Source organism: Narcine bancroftii, chromosome 10 (genome assembly GCF_036971445.1).
Source record: "Narcine bancroftii isolate sNarBan1 chromosome 10, sNarBan1.hap1, whole genome shotgun sequence".
Taxonomy (NCBI): Eukaryota; Metazoa; Chordata; class Chondrichthyes; order Torpediniformes; family Narcinidae; genus Narcine; species Narcine bancroftii.
The window spans coordinates 34425008-34442052 of NC_091478.1; the positions used below are offsets into that span (position 1 = coordinate 34425008).

General features: G+C 50.1%; 1 protein-coding gene across 6 annotated transcripts in view; it reads left to right on the plus strand.

Annotated features, from left to right (window-relative positions):
- The first annotated feature begins 241 nt into the window (after positions 1–241).
- Positions 242–17045, plus strand: part of LOC138744437 (pantothenate kinase 1-like) — a 63209-nt gene continuing 46405 nt past the window's right edge. For 5 of the 6 annotated variants that reach the window (XM_069900605.1, XM_069900606.1, XM_069900604.1 and 2 more), the window contains exon 1: positions 242–514. In XM_069900605.1, coding sequence (XP_069756706.1) covers positions 346–514 — 169 coding nt within the window. In that variant the 5' untranslated portion in view covers positions 242–345. Of the gene's footprint in view, positions 515–6997; positions 7148–17045 lie in introns of all 6 variants that reach the window. The other variant, XM_069900607.1, reaches the window with a different exon arrangement.

The window sequence follows — 17045 nt, forward strand, 5'->3', positions numbered from 1 at the left end:
CACCAATGACTTCGGGGCTTATCGTTCCATAATTTACAGGGCATGGGGGTTCCTCCTCCTCCAAAATTAAAGCAAAGAGGGGATCTTCAAGGAGGGAAAGAGGAGCAAGGTTGAGAGAGCCGAGGGCGGGCAGGCGGAGACATCAAGGCAGCGCTGGCTGAAAGAGCCAGGAGCACCCTGGCCCCAACCGCATGGGCAATGGGCAGGGTGAGTTGGGCGCAGGCGCGGCCGATGATGATGACGTCGTCCAGGACGGGGTGGGGGGAGCCGAGCCTCAGAATGACCGTGAGTGACCTCGGAGTGTGAGTGGGGCCGCGGAGCTGAGGTCGGGGGCGCAAGCGGAGAATGGAGAGCAAAGCCCGAGCCGGCACCAGCGGCGAAGCGCGCACCAACGGGCTGCAGAATGGCTGGCACCCCGGCCCCGGCAGCGGAGGCTTGGACCAGGAACACGGCTCCCCTGCCAAGAAATGCCGCATTCGGAGGAGGCTGGATTCCGGCAGGAGGAGCAGACCGCGTAAGGGACGGGGAGGCGGGCAGGTGGGGGGCGGCGGGGGGGCAGGTGGGGGGGGCGGGGGGCGGGGGCAGGCGGGGGGCGGGGGCAGGCGGGGGGCGGGGGCAGGCGGGGGGCGGGGGCAGGCGGGGGGCGGGGGCAGGCGGGGGGCGGGGGCAGGCGGGGGGCGGGGGCAGGCGGGGGGCGGGGGCAGGCGGGGGGCGGGGGCAGGCGGGGGGCGGGGGCAGGCGGGGGGCGGGGGCAGGCGGGGGGCGGGGGCAGGCGGGGGGCGGGGGCAGGCGGGGGGCGGGGGCAGGCGGGGGGCGGGGGCAGGCGGGGGGCGGGGGCAGGCGGGGGGCGGGGGCAGGCGGGGGGCGGGGGCAGGCGGGGGGCGGGGGCAGGCGGGGGGCGGGGGCAGGCGGGGGGCGGGGGCAGGCGGGGGGCGGGGGCAGGCGGGGGGCGGGGGCAGGCGGGGGGCGGGGGCAGGCGGGGGGCGGGGGCAGGCGGGGGGCGGGGGCAGGCGGGGGGCGGGGGCAGGCGGGGGGCGGGGGCAGGCGGGGGGCGGGGGCAGGCGGGGGGCGGGGGCAGGCGGGGGGCGGGGGCAGGCGGGGGGCGGGGGCAGGCGGGGGGCGGGGGCAGGCGGGGGGCGGGGGCAGGCGGGGGGCGGGGGCAGGCGGGGGGCGGGGGCAGGCGGGGGGCGGGGGCAGGCGGGGGGCGGGGGCAGGCGGGGGGCGGGGGCAGGCGGGGGGCGGGGGCAGGCGGGGGGCGGGGGCAGGCGGGGGGCGGGGGCAGGCGGGGGGCGGGGGCAGGCGGGGGGCGGGGGCAGGCGGGGGGCGGGGGCAGGCGGGGGGCGGGGGCAGGCGGGGGGCGGGGGCAGGCGGGGGGCGGGGGCAGGCGGGGGGCGGGGGCAGGCGGGGGGCGGGGGCAGGCGGGGGGCGGGGGCAGGCGGGGGGCGGGGGCAGGCGGGGGGCGGGGGCAGGCGGGGGGCGGGGGCAGGCGGGGGGCGGGGGCAGGCGGGGGGCGGGGGCAGGCGGGGGGCGGGGGCAGGCGGGGGGCGGGGGCAGGCGGGGGGCGGGGGCAGGCGGGGGGCGGGGGCAGGCGGGGGGCGGGGGCAGGCGGGGGGCGGGGGCAGGCGGGGGGCGGGGGCAGGCGGGGGGCGGGGGCAGGCGGGGGGCGGGGGCAGGCGGGGGGCGGGGGCAGGCGGGGGGCGGGGGCAGGCGGGGGGCGGGGGCAGGCGGGGGGCGGGGGCAGGCGGGGGGCGGGGGCAGGCGGGGGGCGGGGGCAGGCGGGGGGCGGGGGCAGGCGGGGGGCGGGGGCAGGCGGGGGGCGGGGGCAGGCGGGGGGCGGGGGCAGGCGGGGGGCGGGGGCAGGCGGGGGGCGGGGGCAGGCGGGGGGCGGGGGCAGGCGGGGGGCGGGGGCAGGCGGGGGGCGGGGGCAGGCGGGGGGCGGGGGCAGGCGGGGGGCGGGGGCAGGCGGGGGGCGGGGGCAGGCGGGGGGCGGGGGCAGGCGGGGGGCGGGGGCAGGCGGGGGGCGGGGGCAGGCGGGGGGCGGGGGCAGGCGGGGGGCGGGGGCAGGCGGGGGGCGGGGGCAGGCGGGGGGCGGGGGCAGGCGGGGGGCGGGGGCAGGCGGGGGGCGGGGGCAGGCGGGGGGCGGGGGCAGGCGGGGGGCGGGGGCAGGCGGGGGGCGGGGGCAGGCGGGGGGCGGGGGCAGGCGGGGGGCGGGGGCAGGCGGGGGGCGGGGGCAGGCGGGGGGCGGGGGCAGGCGGGGGGCGGGGGGGGGGCAGGCGGGGGGCGGGGGGGGGCAGGCGGGGGGCGGGGGGGGGGCAGGCGGGGGGCGGGGGGGGGGCAGGCGGGGGGCGGGGGGGGGGCAGGCGGGGGGCGGGGGGGGGGCAGGCGGGGGGCGGGGGGGGGCAGGCGGGGGGCGGGGGGGGGGGCAGGCGGGGGGCGGAGGGGGGCAGGCGGGGGGCGGCGGGGGGGCAGGCGGGTGGGGGGGTCGGGCGGCGGGGGGGCAGGTGGGTGGGGGGGTCGGGCGGGGGGGGCAGGTGGGTGGGGGAGGTCGGGCGGGGGGGGCAGGTGGGTGGGGGAGGTCGGGCGGGGGGGGCAGGTGGGGGGGAGGCGGGGGGGCAGGCGGAGGGGGAAGGGGAGGGGGGAGGGGAGGGAGGGGGAAGGTGAGGAGGGCGGGGGGGTATGCACCGAGGTGCGGGTACTGTGTAAGTGTTACATTGTGTGAGGTATGTCAATGTAGTGTCATGTATGCACTAGGTAGAGGTGTGTGTGTAAAGGTTATGGGGTGTGTGAGACCTGTGAGTACCAGGTACGGGTGTGCAAGCAATGTGTGGTGTGTACAGTGTGGGTTTGGTCTGGCATACCACCGTACACTCGTATTTGTAGTGTGTGTACAGGGTGAGATTTATGGCATGTCAGGGTAGTGTCTGTGTTTGCAGCATGAAGTCGTGTACGGCATGTCGGCGTAGTGTGTGCAGCATGAGGTCGTGTACAGCATGTCGGCGTAGTGTGTGCAGGATGAGGTCATGTATGGCATGTCGGCATGGTGTGTGTACAGCATGTCGGCATGGTGTGTGTGCAGCATGTCGGCATGGTGTGCGCAGCATGAGGTCGTGTACAGCATTTCGGCATGGTGTGTGCAGCATGAGGTCATGTACGGCGTGTCGGCATGGTGTGTGTGTGCATGAGGTCATGTACAGTGTGTCAGCGCAGTATGTGTGCAGCATGAGGTAGTGTACAGCATGTTGATGTGTGTGTAAAGTATGAGGTTGTGTATGGCACGTCGGCATGTTATGCACCAAAAGATTGGCACAGTGTAATGTGTATATCTCTACACTTATGCGTATCAAATTGTTGCAGGAGGTACATTTGTGTGGAGTGCAATTATATTATCCAGTTGTGAATCAGTGTACACAATTATAACTATAGATTTGCTCAGACTATGGATATTTTATGTGGTGTAAATGTGGAAGGTTGCAGGGTGAAATAGCGATGTCTGCGTGAGAAAAGTACAAGAGATATGTGCAGTAAGTGTGCAAATCTGTGAAGTGAGTACATTGTGTGGCCATAGTATGGTGTGAGAAAGTAGTTTTGCATGAAGATTCAAACACAAATGTGTATACTGTGTATGCAAGGAAATATGTACTTGTGCCCAAATGTAGATTTTAATTTGAATGAACATATGGATGTAACTACAGATGAATGTATTCATGTGTGCCTGTTGCAAATACTCAGAATGAATGTGTGTGAGTACAACTGTAGTTGTGACAATGAATGACCAATGTTGGGGATTTGCTTTGGAGGGGCCCAGGCGTGCAACAAAAATTGGAGTGCATCGCCAAGGTCCACCAAAAATTGGATCTGTGGGTGTGGAGCTCCCTCTCAATAACAGGGAATAACCTGGTCATCAGATGTGAGATGCTTTCAAAGCTGCTGTATGTGGCGTAGGTGTGGCCCATCTCCCGCACCCATGCTCTGGTGGTCTGCAGAGCAGAACTCTGCTTCATGGGGATCCAAAGTGCAAAGGGTCTGATGGTGCACAGGTTGCTGGACTCTGGGGGCAAGGATATACTCAATGTGGCCCTTGTCCTAATGACCAGCTTCACGTGAGGTTGCATCATGCTGTGTGTGGAACCAAAGTACGAGGGCACCAACTGCTGCTATTTGTTGAGGTTCTATGTCCCAGTTGTTGTGAAGGATAGGACCTGTTAGTGTGCAATGTCCCAGTCAGCTGAACTTTGCCACAATACTTATCCTTTGTGGAAAAGTATTTCCAGACAAACAAGTTTTGACTACAAGTCTAGGCAGTGGTCAGCATGGAACACCCTGCAGGAACAGAGATGATAGCTTGATGGATACTGTGGGGTTGTTCCCTGAGCAGACTATCCAGGAAAGTCTCATTCCCAATGCTCCTGAATAGGCATCGGGACTTAGCCTGGTAGTGAGTGGAGCCCTTGAGGTCAGTGCAAGTGTATTTATCATCCAATTGCACAAATACAAGGTTAGTGAATCACTGTTACAGCGCCAGTGACCTGGGTTCGAATCTGTCGTTGTATGTAAGGAGTTTGTACATTTCCCTGTATCTGTGTGGGTTTCCTTTAGGTGCTCTGGTTTCCTCCCACCCTTCAAAACGTGCAGGGATTGTTCGTTAATTGGGTGTAATTGGGTGGCACGCAGTCGTGGGCCGGAAGAATCTATTACTTGACTGGGGAGCTCCACTGGCTGAATGTTTGCTTCCAAGGGGTTGTGTGTTGCTTTGGAGAACATTTACTTTTACAATTTTAAACTTTTATTTAAATATTTATTCTATTTACAGTACAACTTCAATTATCCAAAGTGGGTCCGGTTCAGACCATTTCAGATAAATGTTTTTTTTTCGGAGAACAGGTCATCTTTTTTAAAAACAGCCCTGTAGCAACAGCAAATCATTTGTAACAGTGTTTAAACAACAACAAGCAATGAGGGAAGGCTTTTTAAGCATTAAAATAATGTTTAATCTCACCAAAAAAAATGTTGGCCACTGTTGAGCACTGACACCTCCCCACTGAGGCCCCACTCCTGCCCGGGAGCCCGAGGCCCCACTCCTGCCCGGGAGCCCGAGGCCCCACTCCTGCCCGGGAGCCCGAGGCCCCACTCCTGCCCGGGAGCCCGAGGCCCCACTCCTGCCCGGGAGCCCGAGGCCCCACTCCTGCCCGGGAGCCCGAGGCCCCACTCCTGCCCGGGAGCCCGAGGCCCCACTCCTGCCCGGGAGCCCGAGGCCCCACTCCTGCCCGGGAGCCCGAGGCCCCACTCCTGCCCGGGAGCCCGAGGCCCCACTCCTGCCCGGGAGCCCGAGGCCCCACTCCTGCCCGGGAGCCCGAGGCCCCACTCCTGCCCGGGAGCCCGAGGCCCCACTCCTGCCCGGGAGCCCGAGGCCCCACTCCTGCCCGGGAGCCCGAGGCCCCACTCCTGCCCGGGAGCCCGAGGCCCCACTCCTGCCCGGGAGCCCGAGGCCCCACTCCTGCCCGGGAGCCCGAGGCCCCACTCCTGCCCGGGAGCCCGAGGCCCCACTCCTGCCCGGGAGCCCGAGGCCCCACTCCTGCCCGGGAGCCCGAGGCCCCACTCCTGCCCGGGAGCCCGAGGCCCCACTCCTGCCCGGGAGCCCGAGGCCCCACTCCTGCCCGGGAGCCCGAGGCCCCACTCCTGCCCGGGAGCCCGAGGCCCCACTCCTGCCCGGGAGCCCGAGGCCCCACTCCTGCCCGGGAGCCCGAGGCCCCACTCCTGCCCGGGAGCCCGAGGCCCCACTCCTGCCCGGGAGCCCGAGGCCCCACTCCTGCCCGGGAGCCCGAGGCCCCACTCCTGCCCGGGAGCCCGAGGCCCCACTCCTGCCCGGGAGCCCGAGGCCCCACTCCTGCCCGGGAGCCCGAGGCCCCACTCCTGCCCGGGAGCCCGAGGCCCCACTCCTGCCCGGGAGCCCGAGGCCCCACTCCTGCCCGGGAGCCCGTTGCTGCTGCCACTGGGAGCTTGACCTCCCCAGTCAGTGTAGCTCCGAAATTTTTATTGGATAAATTATGATTTTGGATATCCTTATTTATCCAAAATGTTAAAAAAAATTTCAGAGAGGCCAATTTCGGATAATTGAGTTGTACTGTATTTATTTCCTTGTTTTCTTTTTGCCGATTGGTTAGGTTGTCAGTTGCTTGGGGATTTTACGGTACCTGCAGATACAAGTTCAGCACGTGATTGTACAAATGTGCATTGTGAGTGTCCAGTTATATGAAATTGCATGTGAAGGTTGAAGGCACAAGTGTATGTGCAAGAACGTGAGAATGAAATCTCAAATGTTGACTGCACAGTTTTATTTGCAAATACACAAATTTGACTCGATAAAATGTGAGATGCCTTTGCTATAAAATGGGGTTGGAACACTATAGATATGAGGAACAGGAGGGTGGGGATGGTTTCCAAGTATGTCCAGTTGTATAGATGTCAATTTTGAGTGCTGTTGTGATACTGGTGCAGATCTGCTAACTGAAAGGAGTGAGACTGTGTAGATGTCCGAAGCATTTTAGTTTCTGATTTGTATCACTTGACTATTACTTAATTTAATACGACAGGAGTAGACATGTCATAACGTTCAAAACAGTCAGAAAGCGTCCAGAGGAAGTTAACTATTAATAAGTATAACCCGTAATTATACACCACCTTTGTTTGTGTGTTTTGAGTTTGTTGTTGTTGATCAGTGATGAATCAGTGTTCGGTTCCTTTAATGCTGAATCTATGAACATTGCTCTTTGGTCTGATTGGGTGAATGTCTCACGAGGTTCTGGTTTGTTGCAAATAACCACTGGTGATTGTATGCTGTTTGTAATGGCCAATAAAACCACATCATATAAAGTACACCCACTGACTCGGGAGAGGTAACTTGATTCCTGCCAAAATGTACAAACGGGTTTCTCGTCTATGATAGTTAGAGATGCAGAATGCTTGTCAATTCAGTGTAAATATACATTTACTCATTTAGAATCCACTTTTGACCTGAATTTCCATTGCAACACATCTGTTTTGAGATTTTCTTCGAGAAGAGGATTCAGCAAAGTGACCTAAGGTTATTGAGACTTGTGCCTGATTACATTAGTCATTGCAATGAAGTTGAAAGAAGCAAAGAAGCCATGTAAGTAATGTGCTAAATTTAAAAAAAAATACTGAAATGTCTGTGACTAACTTTTATTAAGGGAATCGGATGAATATTTGCAGGGGAAAGGTCATGGTTGAAGTAGGGGAAATTGGATTTATTGTAGAATTCTTAGAGATGGCACACCAGCTTTTTTTCATGCTGTGTTATTCACAATTTTATGTCTCTTAACATGGACTGAGAAGCAGTACATTTGATAGTGAAAGATGAGCCTGTCTTCTGTTAGGTCTGCTTTGTTCATGAATGAGTGAGACAAACACCAGGCTGAGTCGAAATCAGGGTTCTTTGTTCTTTATTACCGGATTGTAACACTTGCGACTAACAAAGTTAGTCGGAGAATGCATTCTGCCGTTATCAGCAAAATGGTGATTTTTTATACCCTTGGATACATGCTTAGAACATCATCATATCATTACTTGTCCAATGACTAAAACTGTTGCTATCCTTTCCCTGCTAGCTTCCTGCCTCTCAATCCATCAATGTCTCTCTTATCTTGTAAGTACAAGGATGCATTTACATCTTGTTACAGCCCTGTACATTCCCATCTCATGATGTTTTACCTAACAGGAGTACAAGGACACCTCCCCTTCTTGTTACTGCCCTGTACAGGGTAACTCCCTACACATTCCCATCTCATGATGTTTTACCTTACACTTCTGAAAATGTAAAATTACAAGCAGGAACATCGTTTCAACGTCATTTGCAAAATAATTTTCCAAGCGATGTGCTGAGCCATCTAAAATTACTTGCCCTGATAGTTGCTGTGTAAAATTAATGGATTGGATTGTCAGGAATGAAGCGTTTGCACTGTGGCACAGTTTTAATATATCCAAAGAAGATGATGCACCCAGATTCTGGACACAATGTCAGGAGGAGAATCGGAAAGCTGAGAAACCATTATTGTAGACTGTGTATCACCTCTGCCCTCCTCATTATTAAAAGCAGATGGGGGCAGTTAAAAGATCTTCAAGAATTGCAACAGTTCTGTGGTCTGCTACAAATTTGTCTTTTTTTTTTAAAAAGTGTGGTTTGAGGAGAGATAATGGGGAAACCTTTTGAATTACAGAGGTTTGGTAATACAGATGGAGAATGGATATCTCCTCTTATGTGGGAGACCACAAATGTGGAACTTGCCACCTTGAGGCAAATAACAGTTTACAAGAGGGCAAGCCAGGAAGAGAGAAATGAAAAATGTTACCGATTGGTTGCCAGTGGTTCCCAACCTTTTACTTTCCACTCACATACCACTTTAAGTAATCCCTATGCCGTAAGTGTTCTGTGATTCGTAAGTGATTGCTTAAGGTGGGATGTGAGTAGGAAGGGAAGGTTGAGAATCACTGCTCTCGACCCAATTATTACTGAAATATTTTGCTTGAGAAAAATTGTCATTGACCCATTTCCTTTGGAGTTATGAAACCGTGCACATAACGAGTCAATTTGGAATGATTAAAATTGTGGTTTTCAAACTTTTTCTTTCCACCCACATACCACCTTAAGCAATCCCTTATTAATCACAGAACACTTATGGCATAGGGAATACTTAAAGTGGTATGTGAGTGGAAAGTAAAAGTTTGGGAACCACTGGGTTAGACAAAGATCATCTGGAGTGAGTGATTTATTTTTTTCCCCATCTTACCTAGCTTTGATTTCATCTTAAAGAAGATGATGGCAGAGACAGAAGGATCCAGATAGCGCTGTTACTAACCAGTGTTCGCTGGTCGCGTCTTTGAACCAGACTGTGGGGTGATTCATTGCTGCTGGAGGGCCTGCAGAGGGAAAGGGATTTGGGCAAGGCTTGTGTGACAGCTGCAGGGATGCCAGGCCTTTGTCAGGTGCCCAGCAGCCTATGCAGGTGTCTGTTTTAAAGTATGAGTGCGACTTCCCTCTATTGGGATAGGAGGTTCAGGCACCTTGTAATGAATGGGTACTTAGTTGGGGTAGTGTGAAATGGGTAACAGTGAAGATTAATATGTGTCGGGATTGTTCTGTTTATCTTGTTCAAAGTTATCATCTGGATTTCTTTGCCTGTAAAGAATGGTGCAAAAGATTCAATTGTAACTTTAAAAGAGATTCAATTGAAAGAGGAACTTGATATCTACTTAAAAAAGGAAAATTTTGTAGGTAGGAAATTCACCCTACTTGCAGATTTTTCTGAGAGCTAAAATAGGCATGATGGGCTGAAAGGGCTCTTCTAGACTTGTTTGATTATATAACCTACTTCTCACAGATGCACACTAATCCTTTGGTTAATTTTTGGCATGGCCTCAATCACACCATCACTGATGACATATTCTAGTAGTCTTACAACTGATGCTAATCTGATGGTGTGTAGTTTTTGTTCATCTCTTCTTTCCTTCTGAAAAAAAAACAGCATTTGCAATTTTCCTATTCAGCGGCTCAATCTATGCCTGCAATCTTGTTTTTCGTGCCACTTAGTACGAACCAGCTAGGTTCCTGATTGTGCAATTTTTATAAACGGTTTTGCCCGAGACACCAACAATTCCTTCTCCTCCACCCACATAGATGCCTCTCGTTCCACTGCATTCTTCTAGCAGATTGTTCTTGGCTTTTAGTTGCTGGATATGTTTATTTTGGATGTATATATTTTCTTCATTACTATTTTTCAAAAGACATCAATTACTTCACGTTTTTGAGTTCCTTTCTGCAAGGTTTTTGGTGGGCTTGATCTTAAGTTTTAAGAATAAATTGGATAAATGCATGGATGGGAGAGGTCAGGAGGGTTATGGAATGGGACCGGGTCACCGGGATTAGCATATTGATGGTCGGCATAGACTAGAAGAGCCGAATGACCTGTTTTCTGTGCAGTAGCTTTCTATGATTCTATGGCTGTTTTCTACTACTTGTGATCATGGATTTGAAGTATTTGTTTAATAAATATGACATTAATCTATGGTTGATCATTAATTGCCTTCTTGACAAACTTTCCTCTTTTTGGATAAATTATTATTTTTTTTAAATTTACCAGTTTGAATCTTTTTTTCATATTCTACCATATTTTTATTTATGAATTGGTATACTGTATTACTCTCTGCTGTCACAGTGGATAGCAATTCTCGTATGAGTCTTCTAACGTGACATGATGCTGTCTCTTGCATTTGTTGACCATGGTTTATGCACATAAATGAAATATTTCATTTTATTAGTGTTTTATGGTGCCAGCATTTGAACACTTTGTTTGGCCCAAGGTTAATCAAAACCAATTCAGCCCTGTTTACCATGATCAATTTATTTAAGTCTTTGTTTGTTTTGCTTGAACTTTAAATCTTACTGTGTTTCTCAGTAAATCTTACTTATTATTTATTACTACAGGTCAAATGAAATATTAAGTACTGGCTTTTGCATCATGGATGGGTAGAAGAGATTTGATTTTAACATGGCACCATGTTCGATGCCGCCATTGTTGGCTTGTTCCTGTGCTGGACCTTTCGCTCTGTTGACTATTTCCAAGTTGTTTCTCAATACAAAGGGTCACTTTGGATATGAGGCACTTGGGAGGGGGTTGAGGAGGTTAATTTTTTTTTTTAACCAATTTTTTAATCAATTTGGCAAATAGGGGTTTCAACATGGGTTATCATTCAATAATGTTTCTCATGTGGATTAAGGAACTGTCTAATGTAGTTCCATCCTGTTTTTGTGCTTGTATGTATATGAGATGACTTGTTATGTGTTTTCCTTAAAATTTTATATGTAAGTTAATTTGATAATAAGAATATTTTAAAGGAAACAAGGCACTCAGGAGTCACTGAAGCATTTTTTTGTGTCAGGTCTTCACCTATTTGTGCTGTTTCCTGCAACAGACTCTTTTTGGGGCATTGTCGAGGGAATAGTAGCATGTTGTCCCAGAAGTACCGTTAGTGAACGATTCTGAGACAGGTTTTGCTATGGCCTGCTAGGAAAGTAATTTGGTTGCCGTCATCCTTCAGCCAACCCTTCCTTCAACTTCACCTCCAGGCACACTGGCTGATCAGCCACTAATTGAGTCCCAAACCCTGATGCGTTAACTTTTCCAATTCCTTCTACCACATTTATTCTGCCTATCCTGGTATCATTCCCAAATTACTTTTTAAATTTTCTTTTTCCTCATCGTTTTCCTCTTTTCGTGGGCACGATATGATCCTTAATTCTACATCATCTCATTCCTTTCTTGCAGTTCTCTCCAACTTGAAAAATGCTCATCTATCCACCTGCCTAGCAACAAGCCCAGTTGGATCCCCATGTCCATCATGTAGCTTTGGAAAGTTTTTGGCAGAGGGTCAATGACTAAAAATGTATTCTCCATGAGATAGGTACTAACGCCATCCCTGGTTGGAAACTTCTACAATAGGCTTGTATATCCTTGCTGTTCTTTGATTTTAACCCCAGTGTTTACACTATCTGATCATTCTCTTTAGTGCTACCCTCTTTGTTTGTTTTTCTGACTTTGAGTTCAGTTCATGTACCATTCATGAGCTTGTTGACTTTATCCACTTTACTGCCGATTTCCACCCTGACCTCAAATTCATGGTTCATCTCTAGCAACACACCCTTTTCTTGATCTCTCTGACTCCATCTCGGGAGACAAACTCTCAACAGACATCTTCTACAAACGCAGCAACTCCCACAGCTGCCTCGACTGCACCTCCACACCCTGTGGCTTTGTAAGGATTCCATTCCTTTCTCTCAATTCCTCCGTCTGTGTCACATCTCCTCCCAGGAAAAGGTCTTCCATGCTAGATCATTAGAGATGTCATCCTCCTGCTTCAAACAACATAGCTTCTCCTCTAGCACCATCCATTCTGCCCTCACCCATCATATCCTCCATTACCCGCACTTTTGCCCTGGCCTCTGCCTTTCCCACACGCAACAAGGACTGGTTTCAATAGACAATAGGAGCTGGAGGCATCCTCTGCCATTTCCTTCACCTACTATGTGATCCCACCTCTTTGCCCCTCTCTGCTGTCCACAGGGGCTCCTCCCTCTGTGGCTCCCTTGTCCACTCTTCCCTCCCCACCAATCACTCCCCTGGCACCTCTCCCTGTGACTGCAGGAGATTCTCCACTTGCGCCTGCACCTCCTCCTCCTCCCTCACCACCATTCGGGTCCTTCCAAGTGAAGCATGTGAATCTGCAGGGATCATCTACTACATCTGGTGGTCCTGTTGTGGATTCCTCTACAACCGAGAATCTGGATACAGACTGGGAGATAGCTTTGTTGAGCACCTTGGCTCTGTCCACCGCAATAGGGTAGATCTCCCAGTGGCTACCTATTTCAATTCCCTGCCCCATTTTCTTGCTGGCATGTTTGTCCACAGTTTCTAAACTGAGACCACCTGAAAATTGGAGGAACAGCACCTCGTATTCTGTCTGGACACCCTCCATCTGGATGGCATTAACATCGACTTTGGTTTCCATTAGAAAGCAAGTCTTTCCCCTTTCTCCTTTCTTCTGGATATGCCTCTCTCGCGCCTTTTCCCTTTTGTCTCCTTTCACAGAGCTAAAATCAATTCTTACCTTTAAGCCATGGTTTTCTTTTGTATCTCCGCTCTTTATCTCTTTTTTGTATAGAACTTCAGATGTACCAATAAACACTTGTCCTGTTCAATTTTTATTACTTTTAAAAATCTGTAATTGTCTACAATTACATAAATTTAAGTTGTATGTTAAATAATTCACTCTGCTTCCTGCCATGAGAAATCAAAGTTTGGTGTTCTTAAAAATGCTATCTGGTATTGTTACGGGTTATATATTTATTTATATATATATATATATATATATATATGTCTTAAAAAGAAATTGTGGGGGTTTAGTGTACGTCACTTCACAAACAGATACACTTCATCTCATTTAAAATGCAAGAGCTTTGGTGAAACTAGACATTCAGGCACCAGTGCCTTTGCAGAGACAATGGAATTGCTTTGGAAGGAACTTCAGAAGAATGTGCAAATGGAACTAAGTCCGGGGCTTGTGCTGATAAAGATCTTTCAAGGATTGAATTTGGAGCCTTGGGAGGGGTTCCAGTTTTTACGCAGAGAGAGAGGAAGGAAAACAGGATTCTTCTCTTAGAGAGAGAGAGAGAGAAGTGAGTTCAGTAGCAATTGAGGCTGCAACATGGTAAGCTTGTTGAAAACCCCATTTTGAAGACTGGTTGTGAGTTCTGAGTTCAGCCTGTTCAAAATCCTTGTAGTCCTTACAAGAGGAAATGGCTGGCTCGAGTGTTTCTCCTGAAATGAAGGAAACAAGAGGAACTCTGTGGTGATCTTGCCCCATGATGGGGCAAGTTTCTTCGACAAAACACTGAAGTGGTTAATTGGAGGAAGTCCGTTTGTTTGTGTGTGTGTGTGTCCAATGAGCAACAAATATCACTCTGAAACCAACAAAAACCTTCCTGAGCAGAAACCAGTTACCTGTGTTTATGGTTAAAGAAAATTAAAAGCAACTTTTGTTTAAGTAACCATTTGTCTTGGGGAATTTATATTGTTGCTGGGTTTTGGGGCCCTCTGGGCTCATAACAGGTATGATCTAGAAATTTTGTAGGACTTACTTTTTTTACATGATGCCAACAGACTGTTGCTTAAACAAAACTCAGTGTTAAGTATTAACAGCTAGGTGCACGCTGTTGGGAATGTGAATTCAGTGACTGGTCTTTTGTAATACATTTCGGTTGATAAAGCTAACCTTTTGCCATTACATTGGCTATTTTCATGTGTATGTTAGTGTTTCATTTGCGTCATCTTTTATCAACTTGATTTCAAAATCACAACCTTTGTTTCTGTCAAAATCAACAAAATTTAATAGCATTAGTGAGGAGTGACAATTTCGATCTTTATTTTTCTCAAAGCCACGATCTTCATTCCTCTTGGGAGTTTTTGCAATCTTTTGAATACCTTTGTGGGAAAAGCCTGTTTCTGGTTTTTTTTAATTGAGTGTTAAATTGCAGCAAATAACAAATTCATGATACAAGTTAAAATAAGCTTCTTTTCTTTTGTAGTTGCAATAAATATGTGTCTGCAAGTATTGCAAAACCTGGGAATTTGTTTACATTTAGCCTGCTTTGTATAAATCTGTACGCTTCCACCATCGTTGTCTCCGCTCCATCCTCAACATTCATTGGAGCGACTTCATCTCCAACATCGAAGTACTCGAGATGGCAGAGGCCGACAGCATCGAATCCACGCTGCTAAAGATCAAACTGCGCTGGGTGGGTCACGTCTCCAGAATGGAGGACCATCGCCTTCCCAAGATCGTGTTATATGGCAAGCTCTCCACTGGCCACCGAGACAGAGGTGCACCAAAGAAGAGGTACAAGGACTGTCTAAAGAAAGCTCTTGGTGCCTGCCACATTGACCACCGCCAGTGGGCTGATCTCGCCTCAAACCGTGCATCTTGGCGCCTCACAGTTTGGCGGGCAGCAACCTCCTTTGAAGAAGACCGCAGAGCCCACCTCACTTGTCAAAAGACAAAGGAGGAAAAACCCAACCCCAACCAACCAATTTTCCCCTGCAGCCGCTGCAACCGTGTCTGCCTGTCCCGCATCGGACTTGTCAACCACAAACGAGCCTGCAGCTGATGTGGACTTTACCCCTCCATAAATCTTCGTCTGCGAAGCCAAGCCAAAGAAGAAGAGTGCACTATAGAGTCAACAATAAAGCTTTTCATAATAGATTGCAGTAAATCATAAAAATTTCCACTCAATAAACTTTCTGTAGTGATAGGTTTGTCATATGAGTTGAATTGATTTGTTTATTGACATGTACTGTGGTACAGTGCTTTGTTTTGAAGGGTGACTGAATTTGGAAGTATTCTCTGGAGTTTAGAATCAATCTCACTGAAATATTGTTAAAGGCTTGACTAGTTAAGTTCAGGGAAGATGTTTCACCTGGCGGAGTTACCAAGGACCAGGGCATGGTTGCAGAATTCAAAATCATTTGTAGCCAGTTGTGAATAACTCAATAAACACGTTTTATGTTGTTTAGTTTTAGTATGTCTGGAATAAACGTTGTATGAAAGCAGTGCGAATAAAATAGTCTGTTTCGCCAGATTTGAAAATTCTGCAATTGCTGTTTTTTTTCTCCTTTTAATGTGGCCAGTCAAATTTATATAAAGTAGGTTTTAAAATCATGAAAAAATAAATCATAAATGGGTGCCACATTCTAGGATTTGGCTGTGAATTAACAGCTAAAATTATAGCTAACGCGTTAAAAATTTCTTTCCAATAAGATTCCAAAGCTGGACTAAATCAAAATAAGTGAACTAACGACACCACCCCGTTGTTACACCTGTCGTGTTGTTGTTTTTTTATTGTTTTTCCTTTCATGTCGACTATATTTATGTTACGGAACATTTTCTTCCTTATTATTGAATTTTATTGTTTTAAGGCATCTCAACTTCTAATTTCTACTATTAGCTGAGGGGGTCAGGCTACTTTATCTAGTTTAGGATTAGTTTGTTAATTTAGGATATACATCTTGACTTTTTATTGTTTGAACAATAGAGCTGTGGGGAATCAGTTACTGTTTATGATGTATATCCATTTGATTTATAATCAGTAACCTCACATTCTATATCTTGTTTCTTTTGTGTATGGTTAAAATTAATAAAATGATTGGAAAAGGGAAAAAAAAAATCATAGGTTAATCTGTCGTGCAATCCAGTGGCCTTTTTGATAAGCAATAAAACCCCATGATGTTCGGGTACTCTTGTCTTTTCATTAGTGTCCTTCGAATGAGCATAGTAATTTGGAATTCACACTGAAAAGTGGGGCTGAGCAGGAGTGAGAGGCGAATGGGTGGCAAGGATGGAATTTTTAGCAGTTCTTCAGTGATGAAAAGCTAAACAATTGAATGATTGTTTAATGTGATGACGTGACTCAGTAATTTCACTCGCTATGAAATTGCTGTTCTTTTCAGTACTTTTTTTAGAGTTGGGATAATGTAACTTTCATTTCTGGTGTAGTCAGCTGGGCAGTATTGCTTAACAATATAGTCATTGAGGGAGACTCGGGGTAACTTGTTACCCATTTATATGCCAACAGAATACTCATTGAGACTCCCTCTATTCATTGATGTGCCAACTTCTGAAGCTTCACAGTAATGCCATCTGAAGTAATTGTCCATTAGTTAACAGGCAGTTTGCACCATAATTATTGCTTATAAATGATGCAATAATACCTTTCAGATTTGTAGAAGTGCTCTAATATTCTGGAGTGCCAGAATATAACTGCAAAAGGTGAGTATTGGTGTGTGGGAAACTGATTAATTCCAAAAATGAGACCCTCTGGAACGTTCATTGATCTTAATTTTTCCGTCATTTTTAGAAGTTTGTGGAGAATCGGAACAGGTGCTCTGAGCTGTTCCTTTACTTGGCTTCATATTTTACACTTGCTCCAGATAATTTGTTTTTCCACTGTATCTTGTTCCTCCGAAGGCCATTGATTCATGGATGAAGTGAATACTCAGTCCTTTTCCCAGGGTAAAAGATTCTAGAAAAAGAGATCATAGAGGGGAGAGATTTAAAAGTGATTCAAGGGGCAACTTTTTTCACTCCAGGTGATCAAGCTGCCAGAGAAGGCTATAGATGCAATACAATTCTAACATTAAAAAGACATTTGGGAGATGTATGAATGGGAAGAGTTTAGATGGATATGGAATGCAGGCAAATGGGACTAAAGCAGTATGTCATCTTGATCTGTGTGAATGAGTTGGTCTGAAGGCCAACTCCAGACCACAATCAGTAAAGATTGGTAAGAACTTCTCTAGCCCAATATCCATCAGTACTGTAGCACCACAGGGCTGGTTCTTAGCCCCACCCACCCCCCCACCCCCGCTCCACTCACTTTACACCTATGACTATGTGGCTCGGTACGTCAACAACCCCATCTA